The 18,075-nt window shown below is 43.4% G+C and overlaps 1 protein-coding gene across 1 annotated transcript in view; it reads right to left on the reverse strand.

Annotated features, from left to right (window-relative positions):
• Positions 1-13,894: 13,894 nt before the first annotated feature.
• Positions 13,895-18,075, reverse strand: part of Slc5a1 (solute carrier family 5 member 1) — a 70,175-nt gene continuing 65,994 nt past the window's right edge. Inside the window, exons 14-15 of the mRNA XM_052199384.1 lie at positions 17,573-17,681; positions 13,895-15,883 (exon numbers count right to left, since the gene is read on the reverse strand). Of these exons, the coding sequence (XP_052055344.1) occupies positions 15,660-15,883; positions 17,573-17,681 (333 nt within the window). The 3' untranslated portion in view covers positions 13,895-15,659. The remainder of the gene's footprint in view (positions 15,884-17,572; positions 17,682-18,075) is intronic.

An 18,075-nucleotide genomic window follows, 5' to 3' on the forward strand; every position in this document is an offset into this window, starting at 1 on the left:
TATAATTGCCAGATGCTGGAAAGAACCCAGATATCCCTCAACAGAAGAGTGGATGCAAAAAAATGTGGTATATATACACAATGGAGTACTATTCAGCCATTAGAAACAATGAATTCATGAAATTCTTAGGCAAATGGATGGAGCTGGAGAACATCATACTAAGTGAGGTAACCCAGACTCAAAAGATGAATCATGGTATGCACTCACTAATAAGTGGATATTAACATAGAAAACTGGAATACCCAAAACATAATCCACATATCAAATGAGGTACAAGAAGAACGGAGGAGTGGCCCCTTGTTCTGGAAAGACTCAGTGAAGCAGTATAGGGCAAAACCAGAACGGGGAAGTGGGAAGGGGTAGGTGGGAGAACAGGGGGAGAGAAGGGGGCTGATGGGACTTTCGGGGAGTGGGGGTCCAGAAAAGGGGAAATAATTTGAAATGTAAATAAAAATATATCAATAAATTAAAAAAAAGAGAAGCAAAAAAAAAAAAACCAAAACAAAACAAAACAAAAAACCAAAAAACATGTTCCTGCATTTCACACCAAAGTAAAAGAATGTATTTTGTTAAGTTGGCTAAATGACAGATTCCAGCTTAGAAAATGATATTCTGCTTTTCTACAGGATATTAACTGAATAATATTGAATACCAAGAACTCATACAGCAACCTTCTCAAAAATCACACATGAAGCATTTTAAGGAACTAACACTGTTTCCAAGACCAGGGAAGATACAAGTAGGAATGCTCCATGGATGCTGGAGTGATGGCTCAGTGGTTAAGAGCACTGGCTGCTCTTCCAGAGGTCCTGAGTTCAAATCCCAGCAACCACATGGTGGCTCACAACCATCTGTAATGAGGTCTGATGCCCTCTTCTTGTGTCTGAAGACAGCTACAGTGTACTTACATTTAATCAATCAATCAATCAATTAATTAATTAATTAAAAAGGAGGGAAAGAAGTGCTCCAATACGGGCTTTTATACAAATATCTTTATCTCAGTTAGGATTTCTCACCTGAAACACCCTAGAGATTTCATCATAGCTAAGCTGTGTATTTAAAATAAGTGAAGGCAAAGAAGGTCCAATAAAGCTCTTCCCCAAGCCGGAGTCCCTCGGGGCCTGTGTCTGTCTAGTTCTGGGTGCTGAGCATTTCTTTCCTGACTTTTCTGGGTCCTGTTGGATGCTGAGCCATGATGAGAGCCCAAAGATGCTCCCAGGTCATGTGTTGTAGATCAGATCAGGGCCTGAAAGAGAGGACCATATGTTACCTGAAAACCTAGGCAGTGACAGTGCATTTCGGGGGCGGGGTCCCCCTGGAGAGAACTGGCAGTGAGTTGGACAGCGACAGTGCATTTGGGGGAGTCCACTGGAGCAGTGATGTGCTATGAACCTTGCGGTCCAGAGGACTCCAGCAATGACTGTCTTAGGTGCAAGGCCTGGTAGTTGTCCAGTCTAGAGGCTGGATGTGTCAGCAGCAGTCCCAATCTGGTGCTGTGGCCCTGAAGGATTCCTGAGGAGGAGCTGATTTTTCAGTCTATGTTGGAATCCTGAAGTTGTTTCTAATACCAGTGAAGGAGTTCCTTAGCAACAGGGTAGATGAACTTGCCAGTGAGAGTGAGGACAAACAGGCAAAAAGCAAAAGTTTTCTTCTTCTGTGTCCTTTTCAGTGGGCTAATACTGGAAGATGTGGCCCAGATTTAGGGTGAGTCTTCCTACTTCAAATAATATGGTTTTGAAAATACTTCTCCATCTACCCCTGCCCTTTCCACCCCTTCTTTGTCATTTTTTTTTTAAATCTGCACTTAGGGAAAAAAAAAGGTTAAGGGACAGTTGACATCTACCCAGGGTTGGCTCCTTTTGCCCATGAATGTGGGCTCTTCTCTGTTCACCTCTGAGGAAACTGGAGCAGTGTCTCCCTGGCAGCCTGCGACTCAGGTAGCCCTGTCCTCAGGTGCTGGCTGCTGTAGAGAGCTACCACGGTAGCTTCAAAGCATCATCTTCTAAGCATCCATTGCTGGTATGGAAAACGTTGTGCTACATCAGATGCTTTGCTAAAGGTCTTTGTACTTCTAGGCTGTTTGCATATGCAGTGGTGTTTGCATATGCGGTGGTGTTTGCATATACAGTTGTGTTGCATATGCAGTGGTGTTTGCATATACAGTTGTGTTGCAGATGCAGTGGTGTTGCAGATGCAGTGGTGTTGGTAAGAAATCCTCTGTGCTGTTGTCTAGAAACGCTGACTACTGTAAGCTCCCTTTTCTCTCTCAACTTCATGGTCAGGGTTTTGGTATTTCACTAAGTATGTATATACTGGTTTGCTAAAGGTATTCTTAAAATCATGATGATATAGAACTATATTGTTTTTCTGTAACTTGATAATATTCTTTTTAAACCATATTTGGTAAAATGGTGAAGAAATGTATTCTTTTTTGAAAATTATGTGTTTATGTATGATATGTGCACATGAGTGCTGTACCCAGAGGTTGGAGATATTGGCTTCCTAGAGCTGGAGTTACGGGCAGAAGTAAACCGCCCAACGACTACTCTGGGAACCAAACTCAGCTTTCTGAAAGAACTTCAAACAGCCCTTAATCACGAGCCAACACTATGTGTAACTTCAGTTTTTTTCAAAGCCTTCCTTTAATGATGAGCTTGGCTGCTTGCATAGCTAAATGCTTCTTGGTCTCCTGTCTTTGCTTACCTTTGCTTTGCTAAGAGGCACAGCAGAGAACTTCTCCTGGCCTTCCTCTTGGCCCTGATCCCTCCTGATGGCTTGTGCAGATGTCTGCTGGGTAGTGCCACCGCCGCTGATTTGTGTTTGCTGTCCTGACTCTACTAAACTGAACTGCTGGTGTTTCTGTGAAGTGTTTGCGAGTGGAAGGAGCCACTGCTGACCTGTGAACTGAAGCCGATTTCCAAACAACACAGATGGGAGTTGCTCTAAAGAACCTTTCTAAACAGGTCCACTTCCCCTGTATCCTTTCCACTACCTCTGGTGGGTGTTGGGCTAGAAGGGAGGTTAAAGCATTTAAGAACCATCATTAAAAGTAGACATTGAAGAAAATTAAAGTTACACTTGTGTATAATAGTTATGTGTGAATATATGTATATATTATTTGTGTACATATGAATGTTATGTGTGTACATGCTTATGTCCATTGTGTTCATGTGTATATTTATGTGTGTTCATTTGAGTACTTGTGTATGTGTATACTCACATCTGTGTACATGCATAAAGTTGTGTTTGTACATGTGAGCATATATGTGTATGTATGTGCATATTCACATATGTGTACATACACGAATGCATTTGTGTCTGTACATGTGTATATTTATGTGTGTAGATATATATATTGTGTGTACATTTATGAACACATGTATATATTTGTCTGTTTAAAAGTGTATATTTATGTTCATGTGTGTGCACCTCTATACATTTATGTTTGTATACATGTGTATGTTTGTACATTTCCATATTTGTGTGTGTTCATGTGTTTATCTTTGTGTGTATATTTGTATGTATTTATGTTTGTATATGTGCATATTTATATATGTGTATATTTTTGTGCCTATATGTGTACATAATTATGTTTGTACTTGTGTGTGTTTATGTGTGTACATGTGTATATGTATGTATAAGTACATGAGTATATATGTGTATATTTATTTGTTTATATATATATGTATATATATATATATATATATATATATATATATATATACTCTTGAGACCTCTGGAATCATACATTGGAAACATAACAGGAACAGCTTGAATCTCTTGTTGTCTATTGTATACATAAATATTTTATGAACTTTAACCAAATTCTTATGAAGTATTATTAGTATGGCAAATCCTCTCGTCTCAAGGACTTTTAGTAGAGAATTGGGTGTGGTGGTATTGCCAGAAGTCTCAGCACTGGGAAGCTAAAGCAAGAGGATTGAGATTTTCAGGTCCATCTGAGCTATGTAGTGAGATCTCTCTCAAAAATAAAGTCCAACAATGAGTTGGTCTTTAAGTCACGAACTCACAATGTAGGATGACACCATTTTCTTTGATATGTATAAAGTGTATAAAGACTTTCAAAAAATTGTGTCTCCTTGGATCCCTTTCCAATGTTCAGTATACTATGAAATAAACATTGTAGTTCTAAAAAATGTCAAAAGATTGCCAGTAAGGAAAAATAATATTGGAAAAGTATAATAACCATCTCAGCTTTGTAAGAGGACTCCTGTTATGTGCAGCTTTTACTTATTTATTTTTATGTGTATGAGTGGTTTGCTTGCATGTTTTTATGTGCACCATATGAATGTCAGCTGCACACGGAGGTCAAAAGAAGACATCAGATCCTCTGGAGGCAGAGGCAGACAGATTTCTGTGAATTTAAGGTTAGTGAGTTCCATGCCAGGCTGAGCTACATACTGAGATCCTGTCTTGAAAAACAATAAAAGAAAGGAATTTAGTCAGACAAGCTATGCTTCGAGTACTCAGGAGCCACGTGTGACTAGTAACTACCGAATTGGATAGTGCAACTGCAGAGAGAACCTAACTGCTATGTATGTCTATATAACCAAAGGGGACTTTATGACTCTGCTTCCCAAATTCTGGGATTACAACTAACCTGTGTCACTATACCTGGCTAATGAACTCCATTCCATGTATTATAATGATTACATTCAAATTTGTAAATATATTCTATTTACAAATGACTTCCATTTAGGTTGCTTCAGCTCCTATTCAATTAATGTGGTGTAATTTGTTTCAGAGAACATATGTTTAATATAATTTGAGTGGTATTTATATGTATATACTGAATGCATTACTGAAATTACTCTTGGTCACGTTTTTACACAGTCCCGACATAAACCAGTAGCTTAACTGAGGTTCATTGGAGTGTGAGCTGTTTGCTGAAGCTGGATGTGTAACACTGAAATCAACAGGAATCTCAAACAGCCTGAGCCTATTCATGCTGGAAGGAACCAACCTGTACGTTTCTCACCGAAAACATGCACAGGAGATGGAATGGATCTTTGACTGTCACTCATCCATGGATTTATCCTCCAGTTTTAGCCTAGAGCCCCCTCAGTGGACCCAGTCATCTACTTGAATTCAAACAAACAAGAAATCACACACTCTTATATTAAAGCAATGCACTCTGCTGTTAGCTGGGCAGTAACTGGGAACCTGGGTACTCATGAGGGTTCAAGTCTGATGCCAGCCTGTCTCGGTGAAAAAGAAAAGCCATCCTGGTGTGGTGGCACAATGCTATAATCTCAGCTCTTGGGAGGCTGAAACAGGAAGGTTGTGAGTTCAAGACTAGCCTGAGCTACATAGCAGGACCCTGCACCACAAACAAATATATAAGTAAACAAAATATTAAAAAAAAATACATGGCTGCCAGACTGGAAAACTGATCATCATTTTTGTTCCCCATTTTGGTGCGTGAGTATATGGGGGCTGTGTGTGGGGGTATATGTGTGTGTGGGTGAGTAGGTAGCTGTGCCTGTGTGTGTGTGATGGTATGGTGGTGCATGCTAAGGGCATGTGTGGAGACCAGAGGGTAACCTAAGAGAATTAGTTCTCTCCTTCTTCCAGGGGGGATTCAGGGATTAAACTCAGGTTGTCAGTATCTGCAGCAAGTGCCTTAACCACTGAGCCAGGCTCCAACCATGTGTAACTCTTTTTTTTTTTTTAGTTTTTGCTAAAATTAGGTCTATGTTGTGATATTATTGAGCAGTAGTTGCAAAGTAGTTAATAGAAAGTACATCCCAGAGAAGACGGAAAAGCTGCTGGCAGAGGCGTTTGCTTAAATAATGGAATGACTGGGGCGAGCCGGGAGGAAGGGTGGATGCCATGACTATGCTAGGAGAGAACGCTTGCTCGGCAGCTTACGAGTGTCCTTCAGATCGCGCACATGGTGACATGACATGCGAATAAGGAGTGCTACAAGGCTTCATTCTTTCTTTTTTATTAGATATTTTACTTTACATTTCAAATGTTATCCCTTTCCTGGTTTCCCCTCCAAAAACATCCTATCCCATCCCCCCCCCAGTCCCCCTGTTCACCAACCCACCCACTCCCTCTTCCCTGTTCTGGTATGCCCCTGTACTGGGGTGCGCAGTTTTCTCAGGACCAAGGGCCTTTCCTCCCTTTGATGACAACAAGGCTTCTTCCTTCCTTCCATCTTTCCTTCCTTCCTTCCTTCCTTCCTTCCTTCCTTCCTTCCTTCCTTTTTTCTTTTTCTTTTCTTTTTTTCCCCCCCGAGACAGGGTTTCTCTGTGTAGCCCTGGCTGTCCTGGAACTCACTCTGTAGACCAGGCTGGCCTCGAACTCAGAAATCCACCTGCCTCGGCTTCATTCTTTCTATAAAGCCATTTTTCATTTTAAATATATGAGTGTTTGTTATACATATGTGTGTATGCCGCATGTGTGAAGTGTCCACAAAGCCCAGACGAGGGCACCAGTTCCCATGGAGTTATAGATGGTTCTGAGCTGGAAACTAAGCCTTGGGTCCTCTGCGAGAGCAGCAAAAGTCCTTGCCTGCCCTGGAGTCTTCTCTCCTGGCCCAGATGACTTTGATCCCTAGAAACCCAGGTTTTCCATTTACTTGGTTTCACAAATGTTCTGTAAGTCATAGTATTAACAGGAAAGAGCTTTGTATCAATAAAGTACCAGGCAGGTGTGTCACAGAAGCAACACTCAAATCAGAGGCTACACCTGAATGTCACAAAGATGCTAAGACTCCTAGGGGAATCATGAGTTTGAAGCCAGCCTGGACTACATGCTGACATCCTGTTTCAGAATCAGTATGAGAGGAACTGTCAAGATGACTCAGTGGGTAAGGTGCTTGCTGTAGAGCATGGGAACCTGATCCGAGCACCCACCTAAAAAGCTAGGCATGGAGGCCAATACCTGGAGTCCCAGAGCTGGAGACAAGTGGTTGCACGGGGCTCCCTGGGAGCCAGTCTAGCATGTTACAGGATCCTAGGAGATCCTGTCTCAAGAAATGAGGCAATATGATTGTGGGAGGGACCCACTCTCAGCCTCTAGAAAAGCTGAACACAAACACACACACACACACACACACACACACACACACATACACACACACACACACACACACACACACACACACACGGCATATAGTAAATGGTCAAGCTTTATCCGTATGGTTGGACATGGTGGTTCAACCCTTTAATTCCAGCAATCGGAACAGAGATAGGTGAGGATTTGTGACTTTGTTGCCAGTCTTTTCTACATAGCAAGTTCTAAGCTTGCCAAGGCTATATAGGAAGACCTTACTTAAAATAATACTTATAATAATATCAAAATAACAAAATCTCAAACTTTAGATATAATTTTTCTAGCAATTTCTTTTTTTAAAAAAGATTTATTTATTTATTTTATGTATATGAGTACACTATAGCTATACAGATGGTTGTGAGTCTTTATGTGGTTGATGGGAATTGAACTCAGGACCTCGGCTCTCTCCAGTCCAAAGATTTATTTATTATTATATGTATGTATACTATAGCTGTCTTCAGACACACCAGAAGAGGGCGTCAGAACTCATTACAGATGGTTGTGAGCCACCATGTGGTTGCTGGGATCTGAACTCAGGACCTTCAGAAGAGCAGTCAGTGCTCTTAACCATTGAGCCATCTCTCCAGCCCAACAATTTCTTAAATAGATGTTCAGCTTACAAAAATATCCTATAAGTATTTCAGAGAGCTCCCACAAACTCTAGGAGAGTTCTCATTCCCTATATTTCTTACATTTTACTGTTACTACTTACCTAGCAAAGCACCTCGCGGTGTCTGCCAACGAGCCAATACCAAGGCATTAATATTAACAAAGTCTATGCCCTTGTCAGGTTCCCTCGTCTTTGTCTGACATTGCTTTTCTGTTCTGGACTTCCACTCAGGACTCCATGTTACATCGAACACCCATCTCACCCTGGGGTCCTCTTGCTGTGACAGTTCCCCACTTTTCCTGGTTTGGATAGCATGAACAGTTTGAGACACAGTGCTCAGATTGTCCCTCAAGTGAGGTTTGCTTAGTGTTGCCTCATGATTGGGTGGAGACTATAGGTCTTCCTTCCTAGAAGACCATGGAAGTGAAGAGCCCTTTACCACAGCACAGACCCACAGCTGCTGCCGCTGATGACCACTGACAGAGGCGACATCTCTGGGTCTCTCCACTGCCTGTTAATATTTCCCCCTTGCTATTCAGCACTTTTTGAAAGGACATCACTAGGCACAGCCCACATTTAAGAAGTGAGTTCATTAGGTTTCTAATGATGTGATAAACATCATAATCAAAAGGTTGGGGCTGTTTGTTTCAGCTTACAACTCTCAGGTCACACTCCATCACTGACAGAAGTCAGGGCAGGAGCCTGGAGGAGACAGGAGCAAAAGCCCTGGGGAGCTTGCGCCCCAGCTTACTCATCCATTTATATAACCCTGAACCATTTGCGGGGGGGGGGGGGGAGGAAGGGCACCACCCACAGTGGGCTAGGTTCTCTTCTATCAACCATCAATTAAAAAAATGTCCCCAAAGACTTGTCTACAGGTCAGTGTAAAGGAGGCAGTTCCACGGTTGTGACTCCCTCTTCCCAGATATGTCTTTCTCACGCTGTTTACAAAACCCCAGCTCAGGGTTCTAACTTACTGCAGAACATCTGTATGATCTGGAATGTGTTTTTGTGTGTTTTTTTTTTCTATCAGAGAGTTGTCTCTATGCCCTGGTTGAATTCATTTAGGAATTTATTTATATCAGATAAGAGTCAGATATCTTATTCTTTGAGTTATATTTAATACTTTCCTTTTTGTCTTCATCAATTTTGTTGTGCACGCGCCTGTGTGCATCTGTGCATGTGTATGTGTGCATGTGTGTACACATGGAAGTCAGAGAATAACTTTCAGTAATCAGTTTTCTCCTTCAACCACCAAGGTCCCAGAGATTGGTTAAACTCAAGGCACCAGGCTTGGTGGCAGGCACCTTTACCAACTGAGCCATCCCAGCAGCCCAGTGCTTTGTGTGTGTGTGTGTCTGTGCGTGTCTGTGTATGTGTGTGTGTGTGTCTGGGGGTTCATGGTTAACACATCCTTGCTTTCTGTCACTACAAGATGCTCCAGCCTCAGAGTGTATATTTTCTGCCCTATTCTTAGAATCGACCATTTAGCTAAGGAGGACAATAGAGGAAAAACATTTTGGATGAATATCAAGACTGAATGGGGGACTGGAGAGATTGCTCAGCGGTTAAGAGCACTGACTGCTCTTCCAGAGACTCTGAGTTCAACTCCCAGCAACCACGTGGTGGCTCACAACCATCTGAAATGAGATCTGACGCCCTCTTCTGGTGTGTCTGAAGACAGCAACAGTGTACCCACATACATGAAATAAATAAATACATAAATACTTAAAAAAAAAAAAAAAGACTAAATGGTGGCAACCATCTGACACCATGAAGAAAATCACCTGGGCATGCAAGCCAATATTCTGAGTGCCCAGATTTTAGAACAAGGGACTTTGCTGGAGTTACTGAGCACTTGGAAATGTGAACCTCAACCCCGCTTGGTTCAGAGTTCTTGTAAGTGAAATAGTATTTTTATTAAGTCCCTTTCCAGACTCTTGCTGGGGAAGACATATAAACAGAAGCAACTGCAACTGCATTCTTTGTGCCTTCCACACATGCTCACAAACAGCCCTACAGAGGATGAGAAGAGAGTCTTCTATGGTAAACTAGCTAGATCTTAAGATATCCTTGGGCATATGTGCATGCATACACACCATGATTTGAGTGGGGATGTCAAAGAGCTCTTTATGTCCGTGTGAGGCGGTACTTAGGCTTGGCTGTGAGCACCTTTACATGGGGCCCCATCTCTTTGGCCCCTTATTTCTAATATGGAGATTGGGGCTCCTGTGTCCCACGCTGGCCTCGAACACTCTGTGTAGGATGGGTGACTTTGAACTTCTGACCCTCCTGCCTCCTGATCTTCCAGTGCTAGCTTACAGACATGTACCACCACACACCATGGACTCTATTTGGCTGCTTACAGGGCTCAGTAAATTCTATTGTCTTACAAAACATTTGAGAAAACATACACACTTACACAGACACACACACACATACTCAAAAACAAAACAACAAAAACAACAACAAAAAGCTCTACTCGATTCTAAAGCAAATGCCTTACTTCTAAATCAAGATCTTATCCAAATGATCACTACAATTTAAGCCAGAAGTATTGGAAATCCACAAATCAGAACACAGGCATGGCAACTGTTACTTCTGGTTTATTTCACATAATCATTTTGTTTTCCTTCTCCTCTTTCCCCCTTCCCCCTTCCTTCCACTGGAGCCAGCGTCCTGAACACGGAGAGCCAGGCTCCGCCCCTGATCAATCACACCCCCCACCCCCCATCACATCCCCACCCCCCATCACATCCCCCACCTGTAGATTTCACTGCCTCTGCCAGCTTTTTATTTATGTGTTACTTTTGTAAGAATTACCTTTATTTTTAAATTTTTATTTGTATGGATATATGTCCCTGACTGAGTGTATGTCAAATGCATACAGGTGCATGTGGAGGCTAGAAAAGGACCCCAGATCTGATCTGGGGTGACATGCAGTTGTAGGATATCTGACATGGGCATGGGGAAGGGCAGCACTCTCAGGCAAGGGCCGCGTCACTTCTCTAGCCCCAGCTCTTTTTTTAATGTCCTCTCTGATCTGCCCCTTGGGATGATTTCGAGGGTCCTCTCGATGCTGCTTCCTTGGCTGTTTCTTTGGCTCTGCCACAGGACAACCTTGTTCTGTTGGATGGGGTTGGCCTTTCCCAGTTGCAGAGAATGTGCTAGGCAGTGAAAGCAAACCACTGCATGCCACTCCTCCTCTTGTTGAAGCTGATGGAGTGGAGTGGAGGGTTTCGTTGTTAACACTGTCGCCTTTAACGTTTAATTCAGCTCTGTCTCCTTCATTTTGAAAAGTAATTTCTAATTGCATGTCTCCTTATGTATATAGACATGAGCTTGAATTCACTTTTGGTAGTCCTCCAATCAGCTGAGCAGTGAGGGAGACTTTTCAGCAGCCACTACCCCTTAAATATTGCCCTTTTAAAGTATTATAGTGGTTTGAACAGGTACGGTCCCTTACACTCATGTGTTTGAATTCTTGACCCATAGAGATTGGCACTATTAGGAGGTGTGGCCTTAATGGAGTAGGTGTGCCCTCGTTGGAGGAAGTGTGTCATTGTGGATGCAGGCTTTGAGGTCTCCTACACTCAAGCTATCCCAGTGGTACACAGCATCCTTCTGCTGCCTGCAGATCAAGAAGTGGAACTCTCAGCTCCTTCCCCAGCACCATGTCTGCCTGCATGCTGCTGCGTTTCCTGCTGTGATGGCGATGGACTAGATCTCTGAACTGTAAGCCAACCCCAATTAAATGTTGTCCTTTATAAGAGTTGCCTTGGTCATGGTGTCTCCTCACAGCAATGAAACCCTAAGACATTGGTACCGGGAGGCACATTTCTAAATACCCAGCAGCCTTTTCCCCCTGCATGGGTTGCACTTGAACCATCTTATTTCCTCTGGAACCCAGCTCCACTTGTCTCTGACCTGGAATGCTAAGGTTTTAGAGGCCCATATAGTGAGGGATTTTTTTTTTTTAAATTTCTCTCCCTGTTTCATTTTAAACACCTGGGAAAAAGACACATTATCTCCTTTAGGTCTGGCCAAATGTAAACATTCCATACATTACTTTGCTTGTTTGGTTGTTGCTGTCGTTGCTCATTAACTCATTTGGTTACCAAAAAAAAATGTCAGTATTTTTCTTTTCTTTCCTTGAGAAAAGTTTCACAGTGGAGCATGGGCTTGCCTGCAAATTGCTAGACAGCACAGTCTGGCCTTGAACTCCCTTGTCCCCTGTGCAAAAGTGATGCAGAGAGGCAGACAGACTCCATTTCACCAGGCTGATCCGCCTTATTGGAGCAGTGAGGGCCCCAACCTTTCTGTGGAATGGAGATAAGTGTATTAAGAGAAGCTGGGTGATGTGTGTGTATGTTTGTGTGTCTGTGTGTCTATGTGTGTATTTGTGTGTCTGTCTCTGTGTCTGTGTGTCTATGTGTATGAGTGTGTGTATCTCTGTATGCTTCTGTGTGTGTGTTTTCGTGCCTATGTATGTGTATGTGTGTGCTTATGTGTGTATGTCTGTGTGTGCTTGTGTGAGTGTCTATGTGTGATTCTCTTCTCAAGCAGCTATAACCTGACAATAGCTCTTCAGTAAGGAGTGAGGCCCAGGGATCATCTCTTCCATCTATGTGAAATTTTGGCTGACTTGATCTTGTCCAGGTCTCGTGCAGGTGCCCACAGGGGTTGTGAGTTGGAGAACAGTCATGTCGTATCCTAGATACTGCATTTCACAGCACTCCTCCCTGCTCTGGATCTCATGTCCTTTCCAGTTCCTCTTGTGTGGTCTTCTCTGACCTTAGGAAGTGGGATGGGTGATAAAGATGGTCAACTTAGTGTTGAGTGCTCAGTCTTTGGTTCAGAGCATTTTGATCAGTTGTCTCTGTACCATCTGTTGTCTGCTGAGAACAAGAAGCTTCTTTACCAAGGCTGTGAACAGCCCAGAACTACTACTACAAACGTAACTGAGCTTTATGGCTCCCACATCCTGAATTGACTTTATGTCACTCAGGTCTCTGTGTTCTCAGGAAATCACTCGGGAGTCTGCTCGTGTCTTCTTTGACATCTCTGAACACATGTATAGTGCTTCTCTTGGTTTTGTTTTCTAGTTTCTTTTAAGTCCCTTCCATTGAGGGACATAATAGCATCGACTTTTTTTTTTTTGTACTGGGGTCTACTCGCACAGAATTCAGTCATTGGTTAAGTGTTGTTACTGATTCAGCGCACCTTGTTTCTGTGGAAGCTTTCTTGGTGTTCAGAAGAGACTAGGTTGTAGTCATGTGGAGATGGTATTTCCTGAGACTGACTACTGCCTGCAGCAATAGTGACAATCCAGCAATAAACTCACTATGGAAACAGAGTGGCATTGATTACAATGCACTCACCCCTTAAGAACCAATTGTTTTAGGGAATAAAGACAAGTGGGGGCCAGAGTCTCTGTTCACTCCCTGCCCTCTGAGGGCAGCTGCCTGTGTGGGGCTGAAATCTCCCTGTACTTGATGGCCGCTGAGGGTGCTCTGGCTGGGGTTCAAGTCTCAGTGAATTCTTTGACTACAGAGTTGGACCAGTGGTGGAGTTCAAAGCCTTGGTGTACTCCCTGACCTCAGAGGGTAACTGTGGGTAAGCACTGAAGTTTTGGCATACTGCCCTGGCCTCAGAGGTGACCATGGGTGGGGAGTTAAGACTTGGTACACTCCCTGTCCTCCCAGGGGAATACTACCCAATGTCTTGCAACACTGACTGAACTCAGAGGGCAAGCTGTATTTCTGAATAGCTGAGCAGCTACATATTTCTTGAGTTAGGATATGGTTATGTCGCCCAGGTGTCTCTCAAACTCTTGTGCTCAAGCATTCCTCCTGCTTGGGCCTGTCCGGTACCTGAGAGTATAGAGTCACGCCTTTGTACCTGGTTCTGGTTATAATTTTTAATCGTTCAACTGTGTGTGTGTGTGTGTGTGTGTGTGTGTGTGAATACTAACAATTAGGCTAACTATTTATCTGATATTTCAAAGCTGTTAGAATTTCCATGTTGTTATTCTTATTAACATAATACCCTTTAACCAGTGGGACTATAATACAACGTAATAGAGCATCTGCCCACACCTTGTTGTTTATGTGTCTCCTGTCCCCCTTCAAAGTGTCTTCTCCTACAAGCACCAAGACAAGCACACAGGTCAGACAAAATAATTTATTACAATATATACAGTAAATCATTGGCCATGCAATGAAGCCGAAACAATCTGGGTAGTTTACATTGCCTTTCCCTTCCCACACTTTGGTCCCTCCCTTTCTCCTCTCAATACTCACAACTCACCGCAAAGCCCTCCTGGGCCTGAGCGCCCTGAGCGCACACCCTGAGTGCGCTAGACATGAGAGGTTCTCCAATTACCCCTCTTCTCAGCACAGCTCACAGGGAACAAGAAAACACCTTCAGCAACTCTCTCCAGGTTTTCTTTCTTCTATACCAACAAGCCATCCACTGACACTCCAAGCCACATCTATGCCCAACACCTTACTCAGCTTGCTTCTAAGCTAACTTGAATTCATTCTACAATAATATGCTGATTTCCTGGCTTCAATGGGATAATATTACAATATAATTGAGATTTTGAAAGTACAATTTTAATTAATTAATGGATTGATTTTAAGTTAAATGAAAATTATTTTCCCATGGGAAACTAGCTCAACATAAACAGTCTTCTTCCAACTAAAACCACTAAGCACCTACCGTCTATAACTGAGGCTGGCTGTCTTAGTCTGGTCAGTGGGTGATCGCCAGTGAAGACACCTTACAAGACAATCGTTGTGGCCATGTGCACACATGGGAAAGAGGACCTCAGGCTGATTACTTCAAAGATTCCTGGGAGAGTGTGCCGCAGCAGGATGGCAGATGTCCCTGTAGGTGCTACTCTGTTCTATCAAGTAATGTCAACGTCTAAGACTGTATTGTGTGTCAACATCAGCACCATGAGGCAGAGAGACACTATACAATGCATTCCACTCCATAATAGACTCCATTGGTATACTTTGTGCAGCCACCAAAATAAAATAAAATAAAATAAAGTAAAATAAGATAAAATAATAAAAGCTAAGCCAGGGCTAGGAAGCACCCATCAATGCATGCCGTAAGATTTATGAAGTCAACGAACTTTCCTGAATGGCTAAGACGCTTCAGGTGCAGGGGCTGCCGAGATGGATAGTAACAAACCTGAAGACACACAACAGGCATTCTTTAAAGACCAGAAAGCTCTCAGTACTCAGATTGCCTGTACCCCCAACTGGTGTGAGTCCCCCACCTTGTTCAAGTAAATACTGTCTCCTTGAGACTGCCACTTTAAAGAACAAATTCACAGGACAAGGTTCCTGTCCTCAGCTCTGGGCATTCTTCCATTTGTCAAATTGATTTTTTTAACTAAAAAAAAATCTAGAGGGAGGGATGCAATGACAGGAAATTTCGTTTAGGAAGAAAAATAGGAGGAAGAAGAAGAGGAGGAGAAGGAGAAGGAGGAGGAGAAGAGGAGGAAGAGAAGGAGAAGGAGGAAGAGGAGGAAGGGGAAGAGGAGGAGGAGGAGGAGGAAAAGGGGTTGAGGGGTCAGGTTGACAGGGACCAGACTACAATTTTCAAAAAATAGTATTTAAGGATTATAAACAATAATTACAAGCTGGATGTACCTGACAGAGTGACATCAGACAACACAGGGCTTCTGTGTCTTGGTGTGGCTTTTTCTATATCTGAGTCAACTTCACTTCTAAAGCTCTGGCGTGAGAGCTGAGTGGGTCACATTGGCTTCAAATGCATGAATTCACAGCAACGTAATCACTTTCCTCCAGCAAGCCTATAATCACACTTATACATCTTTTATCTGAATGAGTGAAATTTACAACTGGCCAGTTTCCCTTTGCCACTACAGAGTGGGTCTAAAGCGGAATGACAATTCCAGAGTTGCCAAGTCTGCACCAGAAGGCAGCATTCAGGCAAAATAGGCATGGCAGAAGACGGCCACAGCCAGCAGGATGATGCCATTGATGTTCACCACTGTCCTCCACAAGGGCTTCTCAGAAGTGTCTGTCATCTTCATCTTCATGGCTTCCTCTTCTTCCTTAGTCATCTTTGGTCCTTTATCCTGGTCCAGCCCGCAAAACAGGTCATATGCCTTCCTGAAGCATCCTTTCTCCTTCTGGGGGGCTTCGGTGTCTACAGAAAGTCACAAGGCCTTGTTAGATGCCACGGCTAGAGGCACCGGAAAGAGTCCCCAGGGAAGCCGGAGTACCACAAAGCCTTTCCCGTTCTCTAGCAGCACCCCCTCCCGCCTCGTTCTCAGGATGGGATTGAATACAATGCTCAAATGGGTTTACATTCGAGGGAGGCAGTGCGGAATTGGATTCTGCATCCTCATGGTTGTCTGTGTTTTAGCTCTTCCAGGACCAATAACAATGTGTTTTGATTTAGAATAGTCAGAGAAGACGACAGACAATGAGAGAGGTGCTAATACTGAGATGGACAACTGACTTAGAAAGAGATGGTAAGCCCACCCCTACAATATAGGACCTGGACCTGTTTGCTATACCACTGGACAGCAACGAGGCTGGCCTGACTCAGGAGAGAACTGGTTGCATTTGTCTCTTCTAAGATTTCATAACAGATCCATCTGTGACGCAAAGGTTACTCTGAACAGGCCCTAAAGCACAGCAACAATGATCAGTACTTGTTGGACTTAATACATGCCAGTGCTTGCTCACACTGCCGCATCAAATCATCCAATCGGGCATGACCCCCAAAGTGGATGCCTGTCAAGGGAACAGAGTCCCTCCTCAGAGGTCAGTGGTGGCATTGGAGGCAGACAGATGTAGCTTCAAATGTCAGTTCTGCCTGTCACCAGCTGTGAGACCAGTCCATGTTTTAACACAATGTTCAGAGACTACTGATTGCCACTTTCTGGTTTTTGTAAGTCAGAGTTTTGTGTTTTGGAGTCTAAATATGTAGCAGGTCTGGTGTGCCAGCTGCTGGGATTATGGGCGTGTGTCACCACTCCTAGCTTACACACTTTTTAAAACAGAGCTTTAGTGATCAAGTGCATATATGTATCAGAATTCTCTAGTGAGATGATGAGGGTAAGTAGCCTCCAGGCACATAGTGAGTTTTGACACCCAGTGGGTCCACAGCTATGTATCTGATGCCAGACTCATAACCTGTCCTGCTTTATCTAGTACTGCCCTGCAGAATAAGCCTTCCATTTCAGTACCAGATAAAGCACACGGACTCGGGTCCCCGTACCTCTTCTGCACACTACACGCATGTATTTGTGGTATGTGCACCTGTTCCACATAGACAGTAAAAGATGTAGCATGAACATTGGAGACAGACTTAATTTAAAGGGCAAGCCTTGGGCTAGAGTAGGCTAGCTCAGAGCTAGAGTGCTTCCCTTGCAATATGCTAAGCCTAAGTAAGGTCTGGGCCCCAGAACTGAAAAGAAATAATCAAGAATAAGTCTGTACACACTAAGTATCATCCTAAGCACCCAAAGAAGATGTAAGATCCCCAGAGCCTCTGTCCCATACCCCCAGTGTCACCAGTAATAAGTATAGCATGTGTATATACCTTTGTCTTAGTTCAGAGGCTATGTCAGCAAAGCCCTAATTCCCCAACCCCTGACTGTGCTCCAAATCAAGAACAAATTCTTCATTCACTGACTCACTGAGTTCTGCCAAACACAGGAAGTGAGGCAGCTGAGAGGTTTCCTCTCAGCTTCACCATGTGGTGAACGTTCTCAAAGGCATCCACGCACCTGTCTTTCACCCTGCTCCTCCTTCAGTCCCAAGGACTAGGCATGAGCCTCAAGGAAGGCATTCTCAAAAGACTTCAACAGATGGCTTAGGAACTCACCCATTTCGATGGTGTCCTTAGGGTCCTCCCGGATGTCCTCCTCCTCTCCTGCATCCAGGTCGATACGCTCTTCTTTGCTGTTGCGCAGACTCCAGCACAGACGGTGCAGCTGCAGAGAAAGCAGAGTATTACCAGGAAGATGTAAGGAGTGTCTTAGGCTAAGACTCTATGGAAACAAAAAGTATGCATCAAGAAAGGAAAAGAATATGGCCTCTCCACACCAAGGAAAGATAGATATCTGTCCTGTTCACACATCATTTCTAAATGTGGTTGGAGCAGAAATATAAATATACATAGAGCCTAAATGTATTATATATCATAATATATAGAGAGAGGCTAAGAGACCTCCTTAACTCATTCCTAAACAAGGCATCTGCATCATCACCTCCAAGGCTCAGGAAGTGTCACAGAAAAGAAGACAAAAGGACTGTTAGAGAGCGCTGGGAGGAGAGCTGTGAATAGTGTCTCCTAGACACAACACACCATTATGCTCGTGACCCAGT

Source organism: Apodemus sylvaticus, chromosome 11 (assembly GCF_947179515.1).
Source record: "Apodemus sylvaticus chromosome 11, mApoSyl1.1, whole genome shotgun sequence".
Lineage (NCBI taxonomy): Eukaryota > Metazoa > Chordata > Mammalia > Rodentia > Muridae > Apodemus > Apodemus sylvaticus.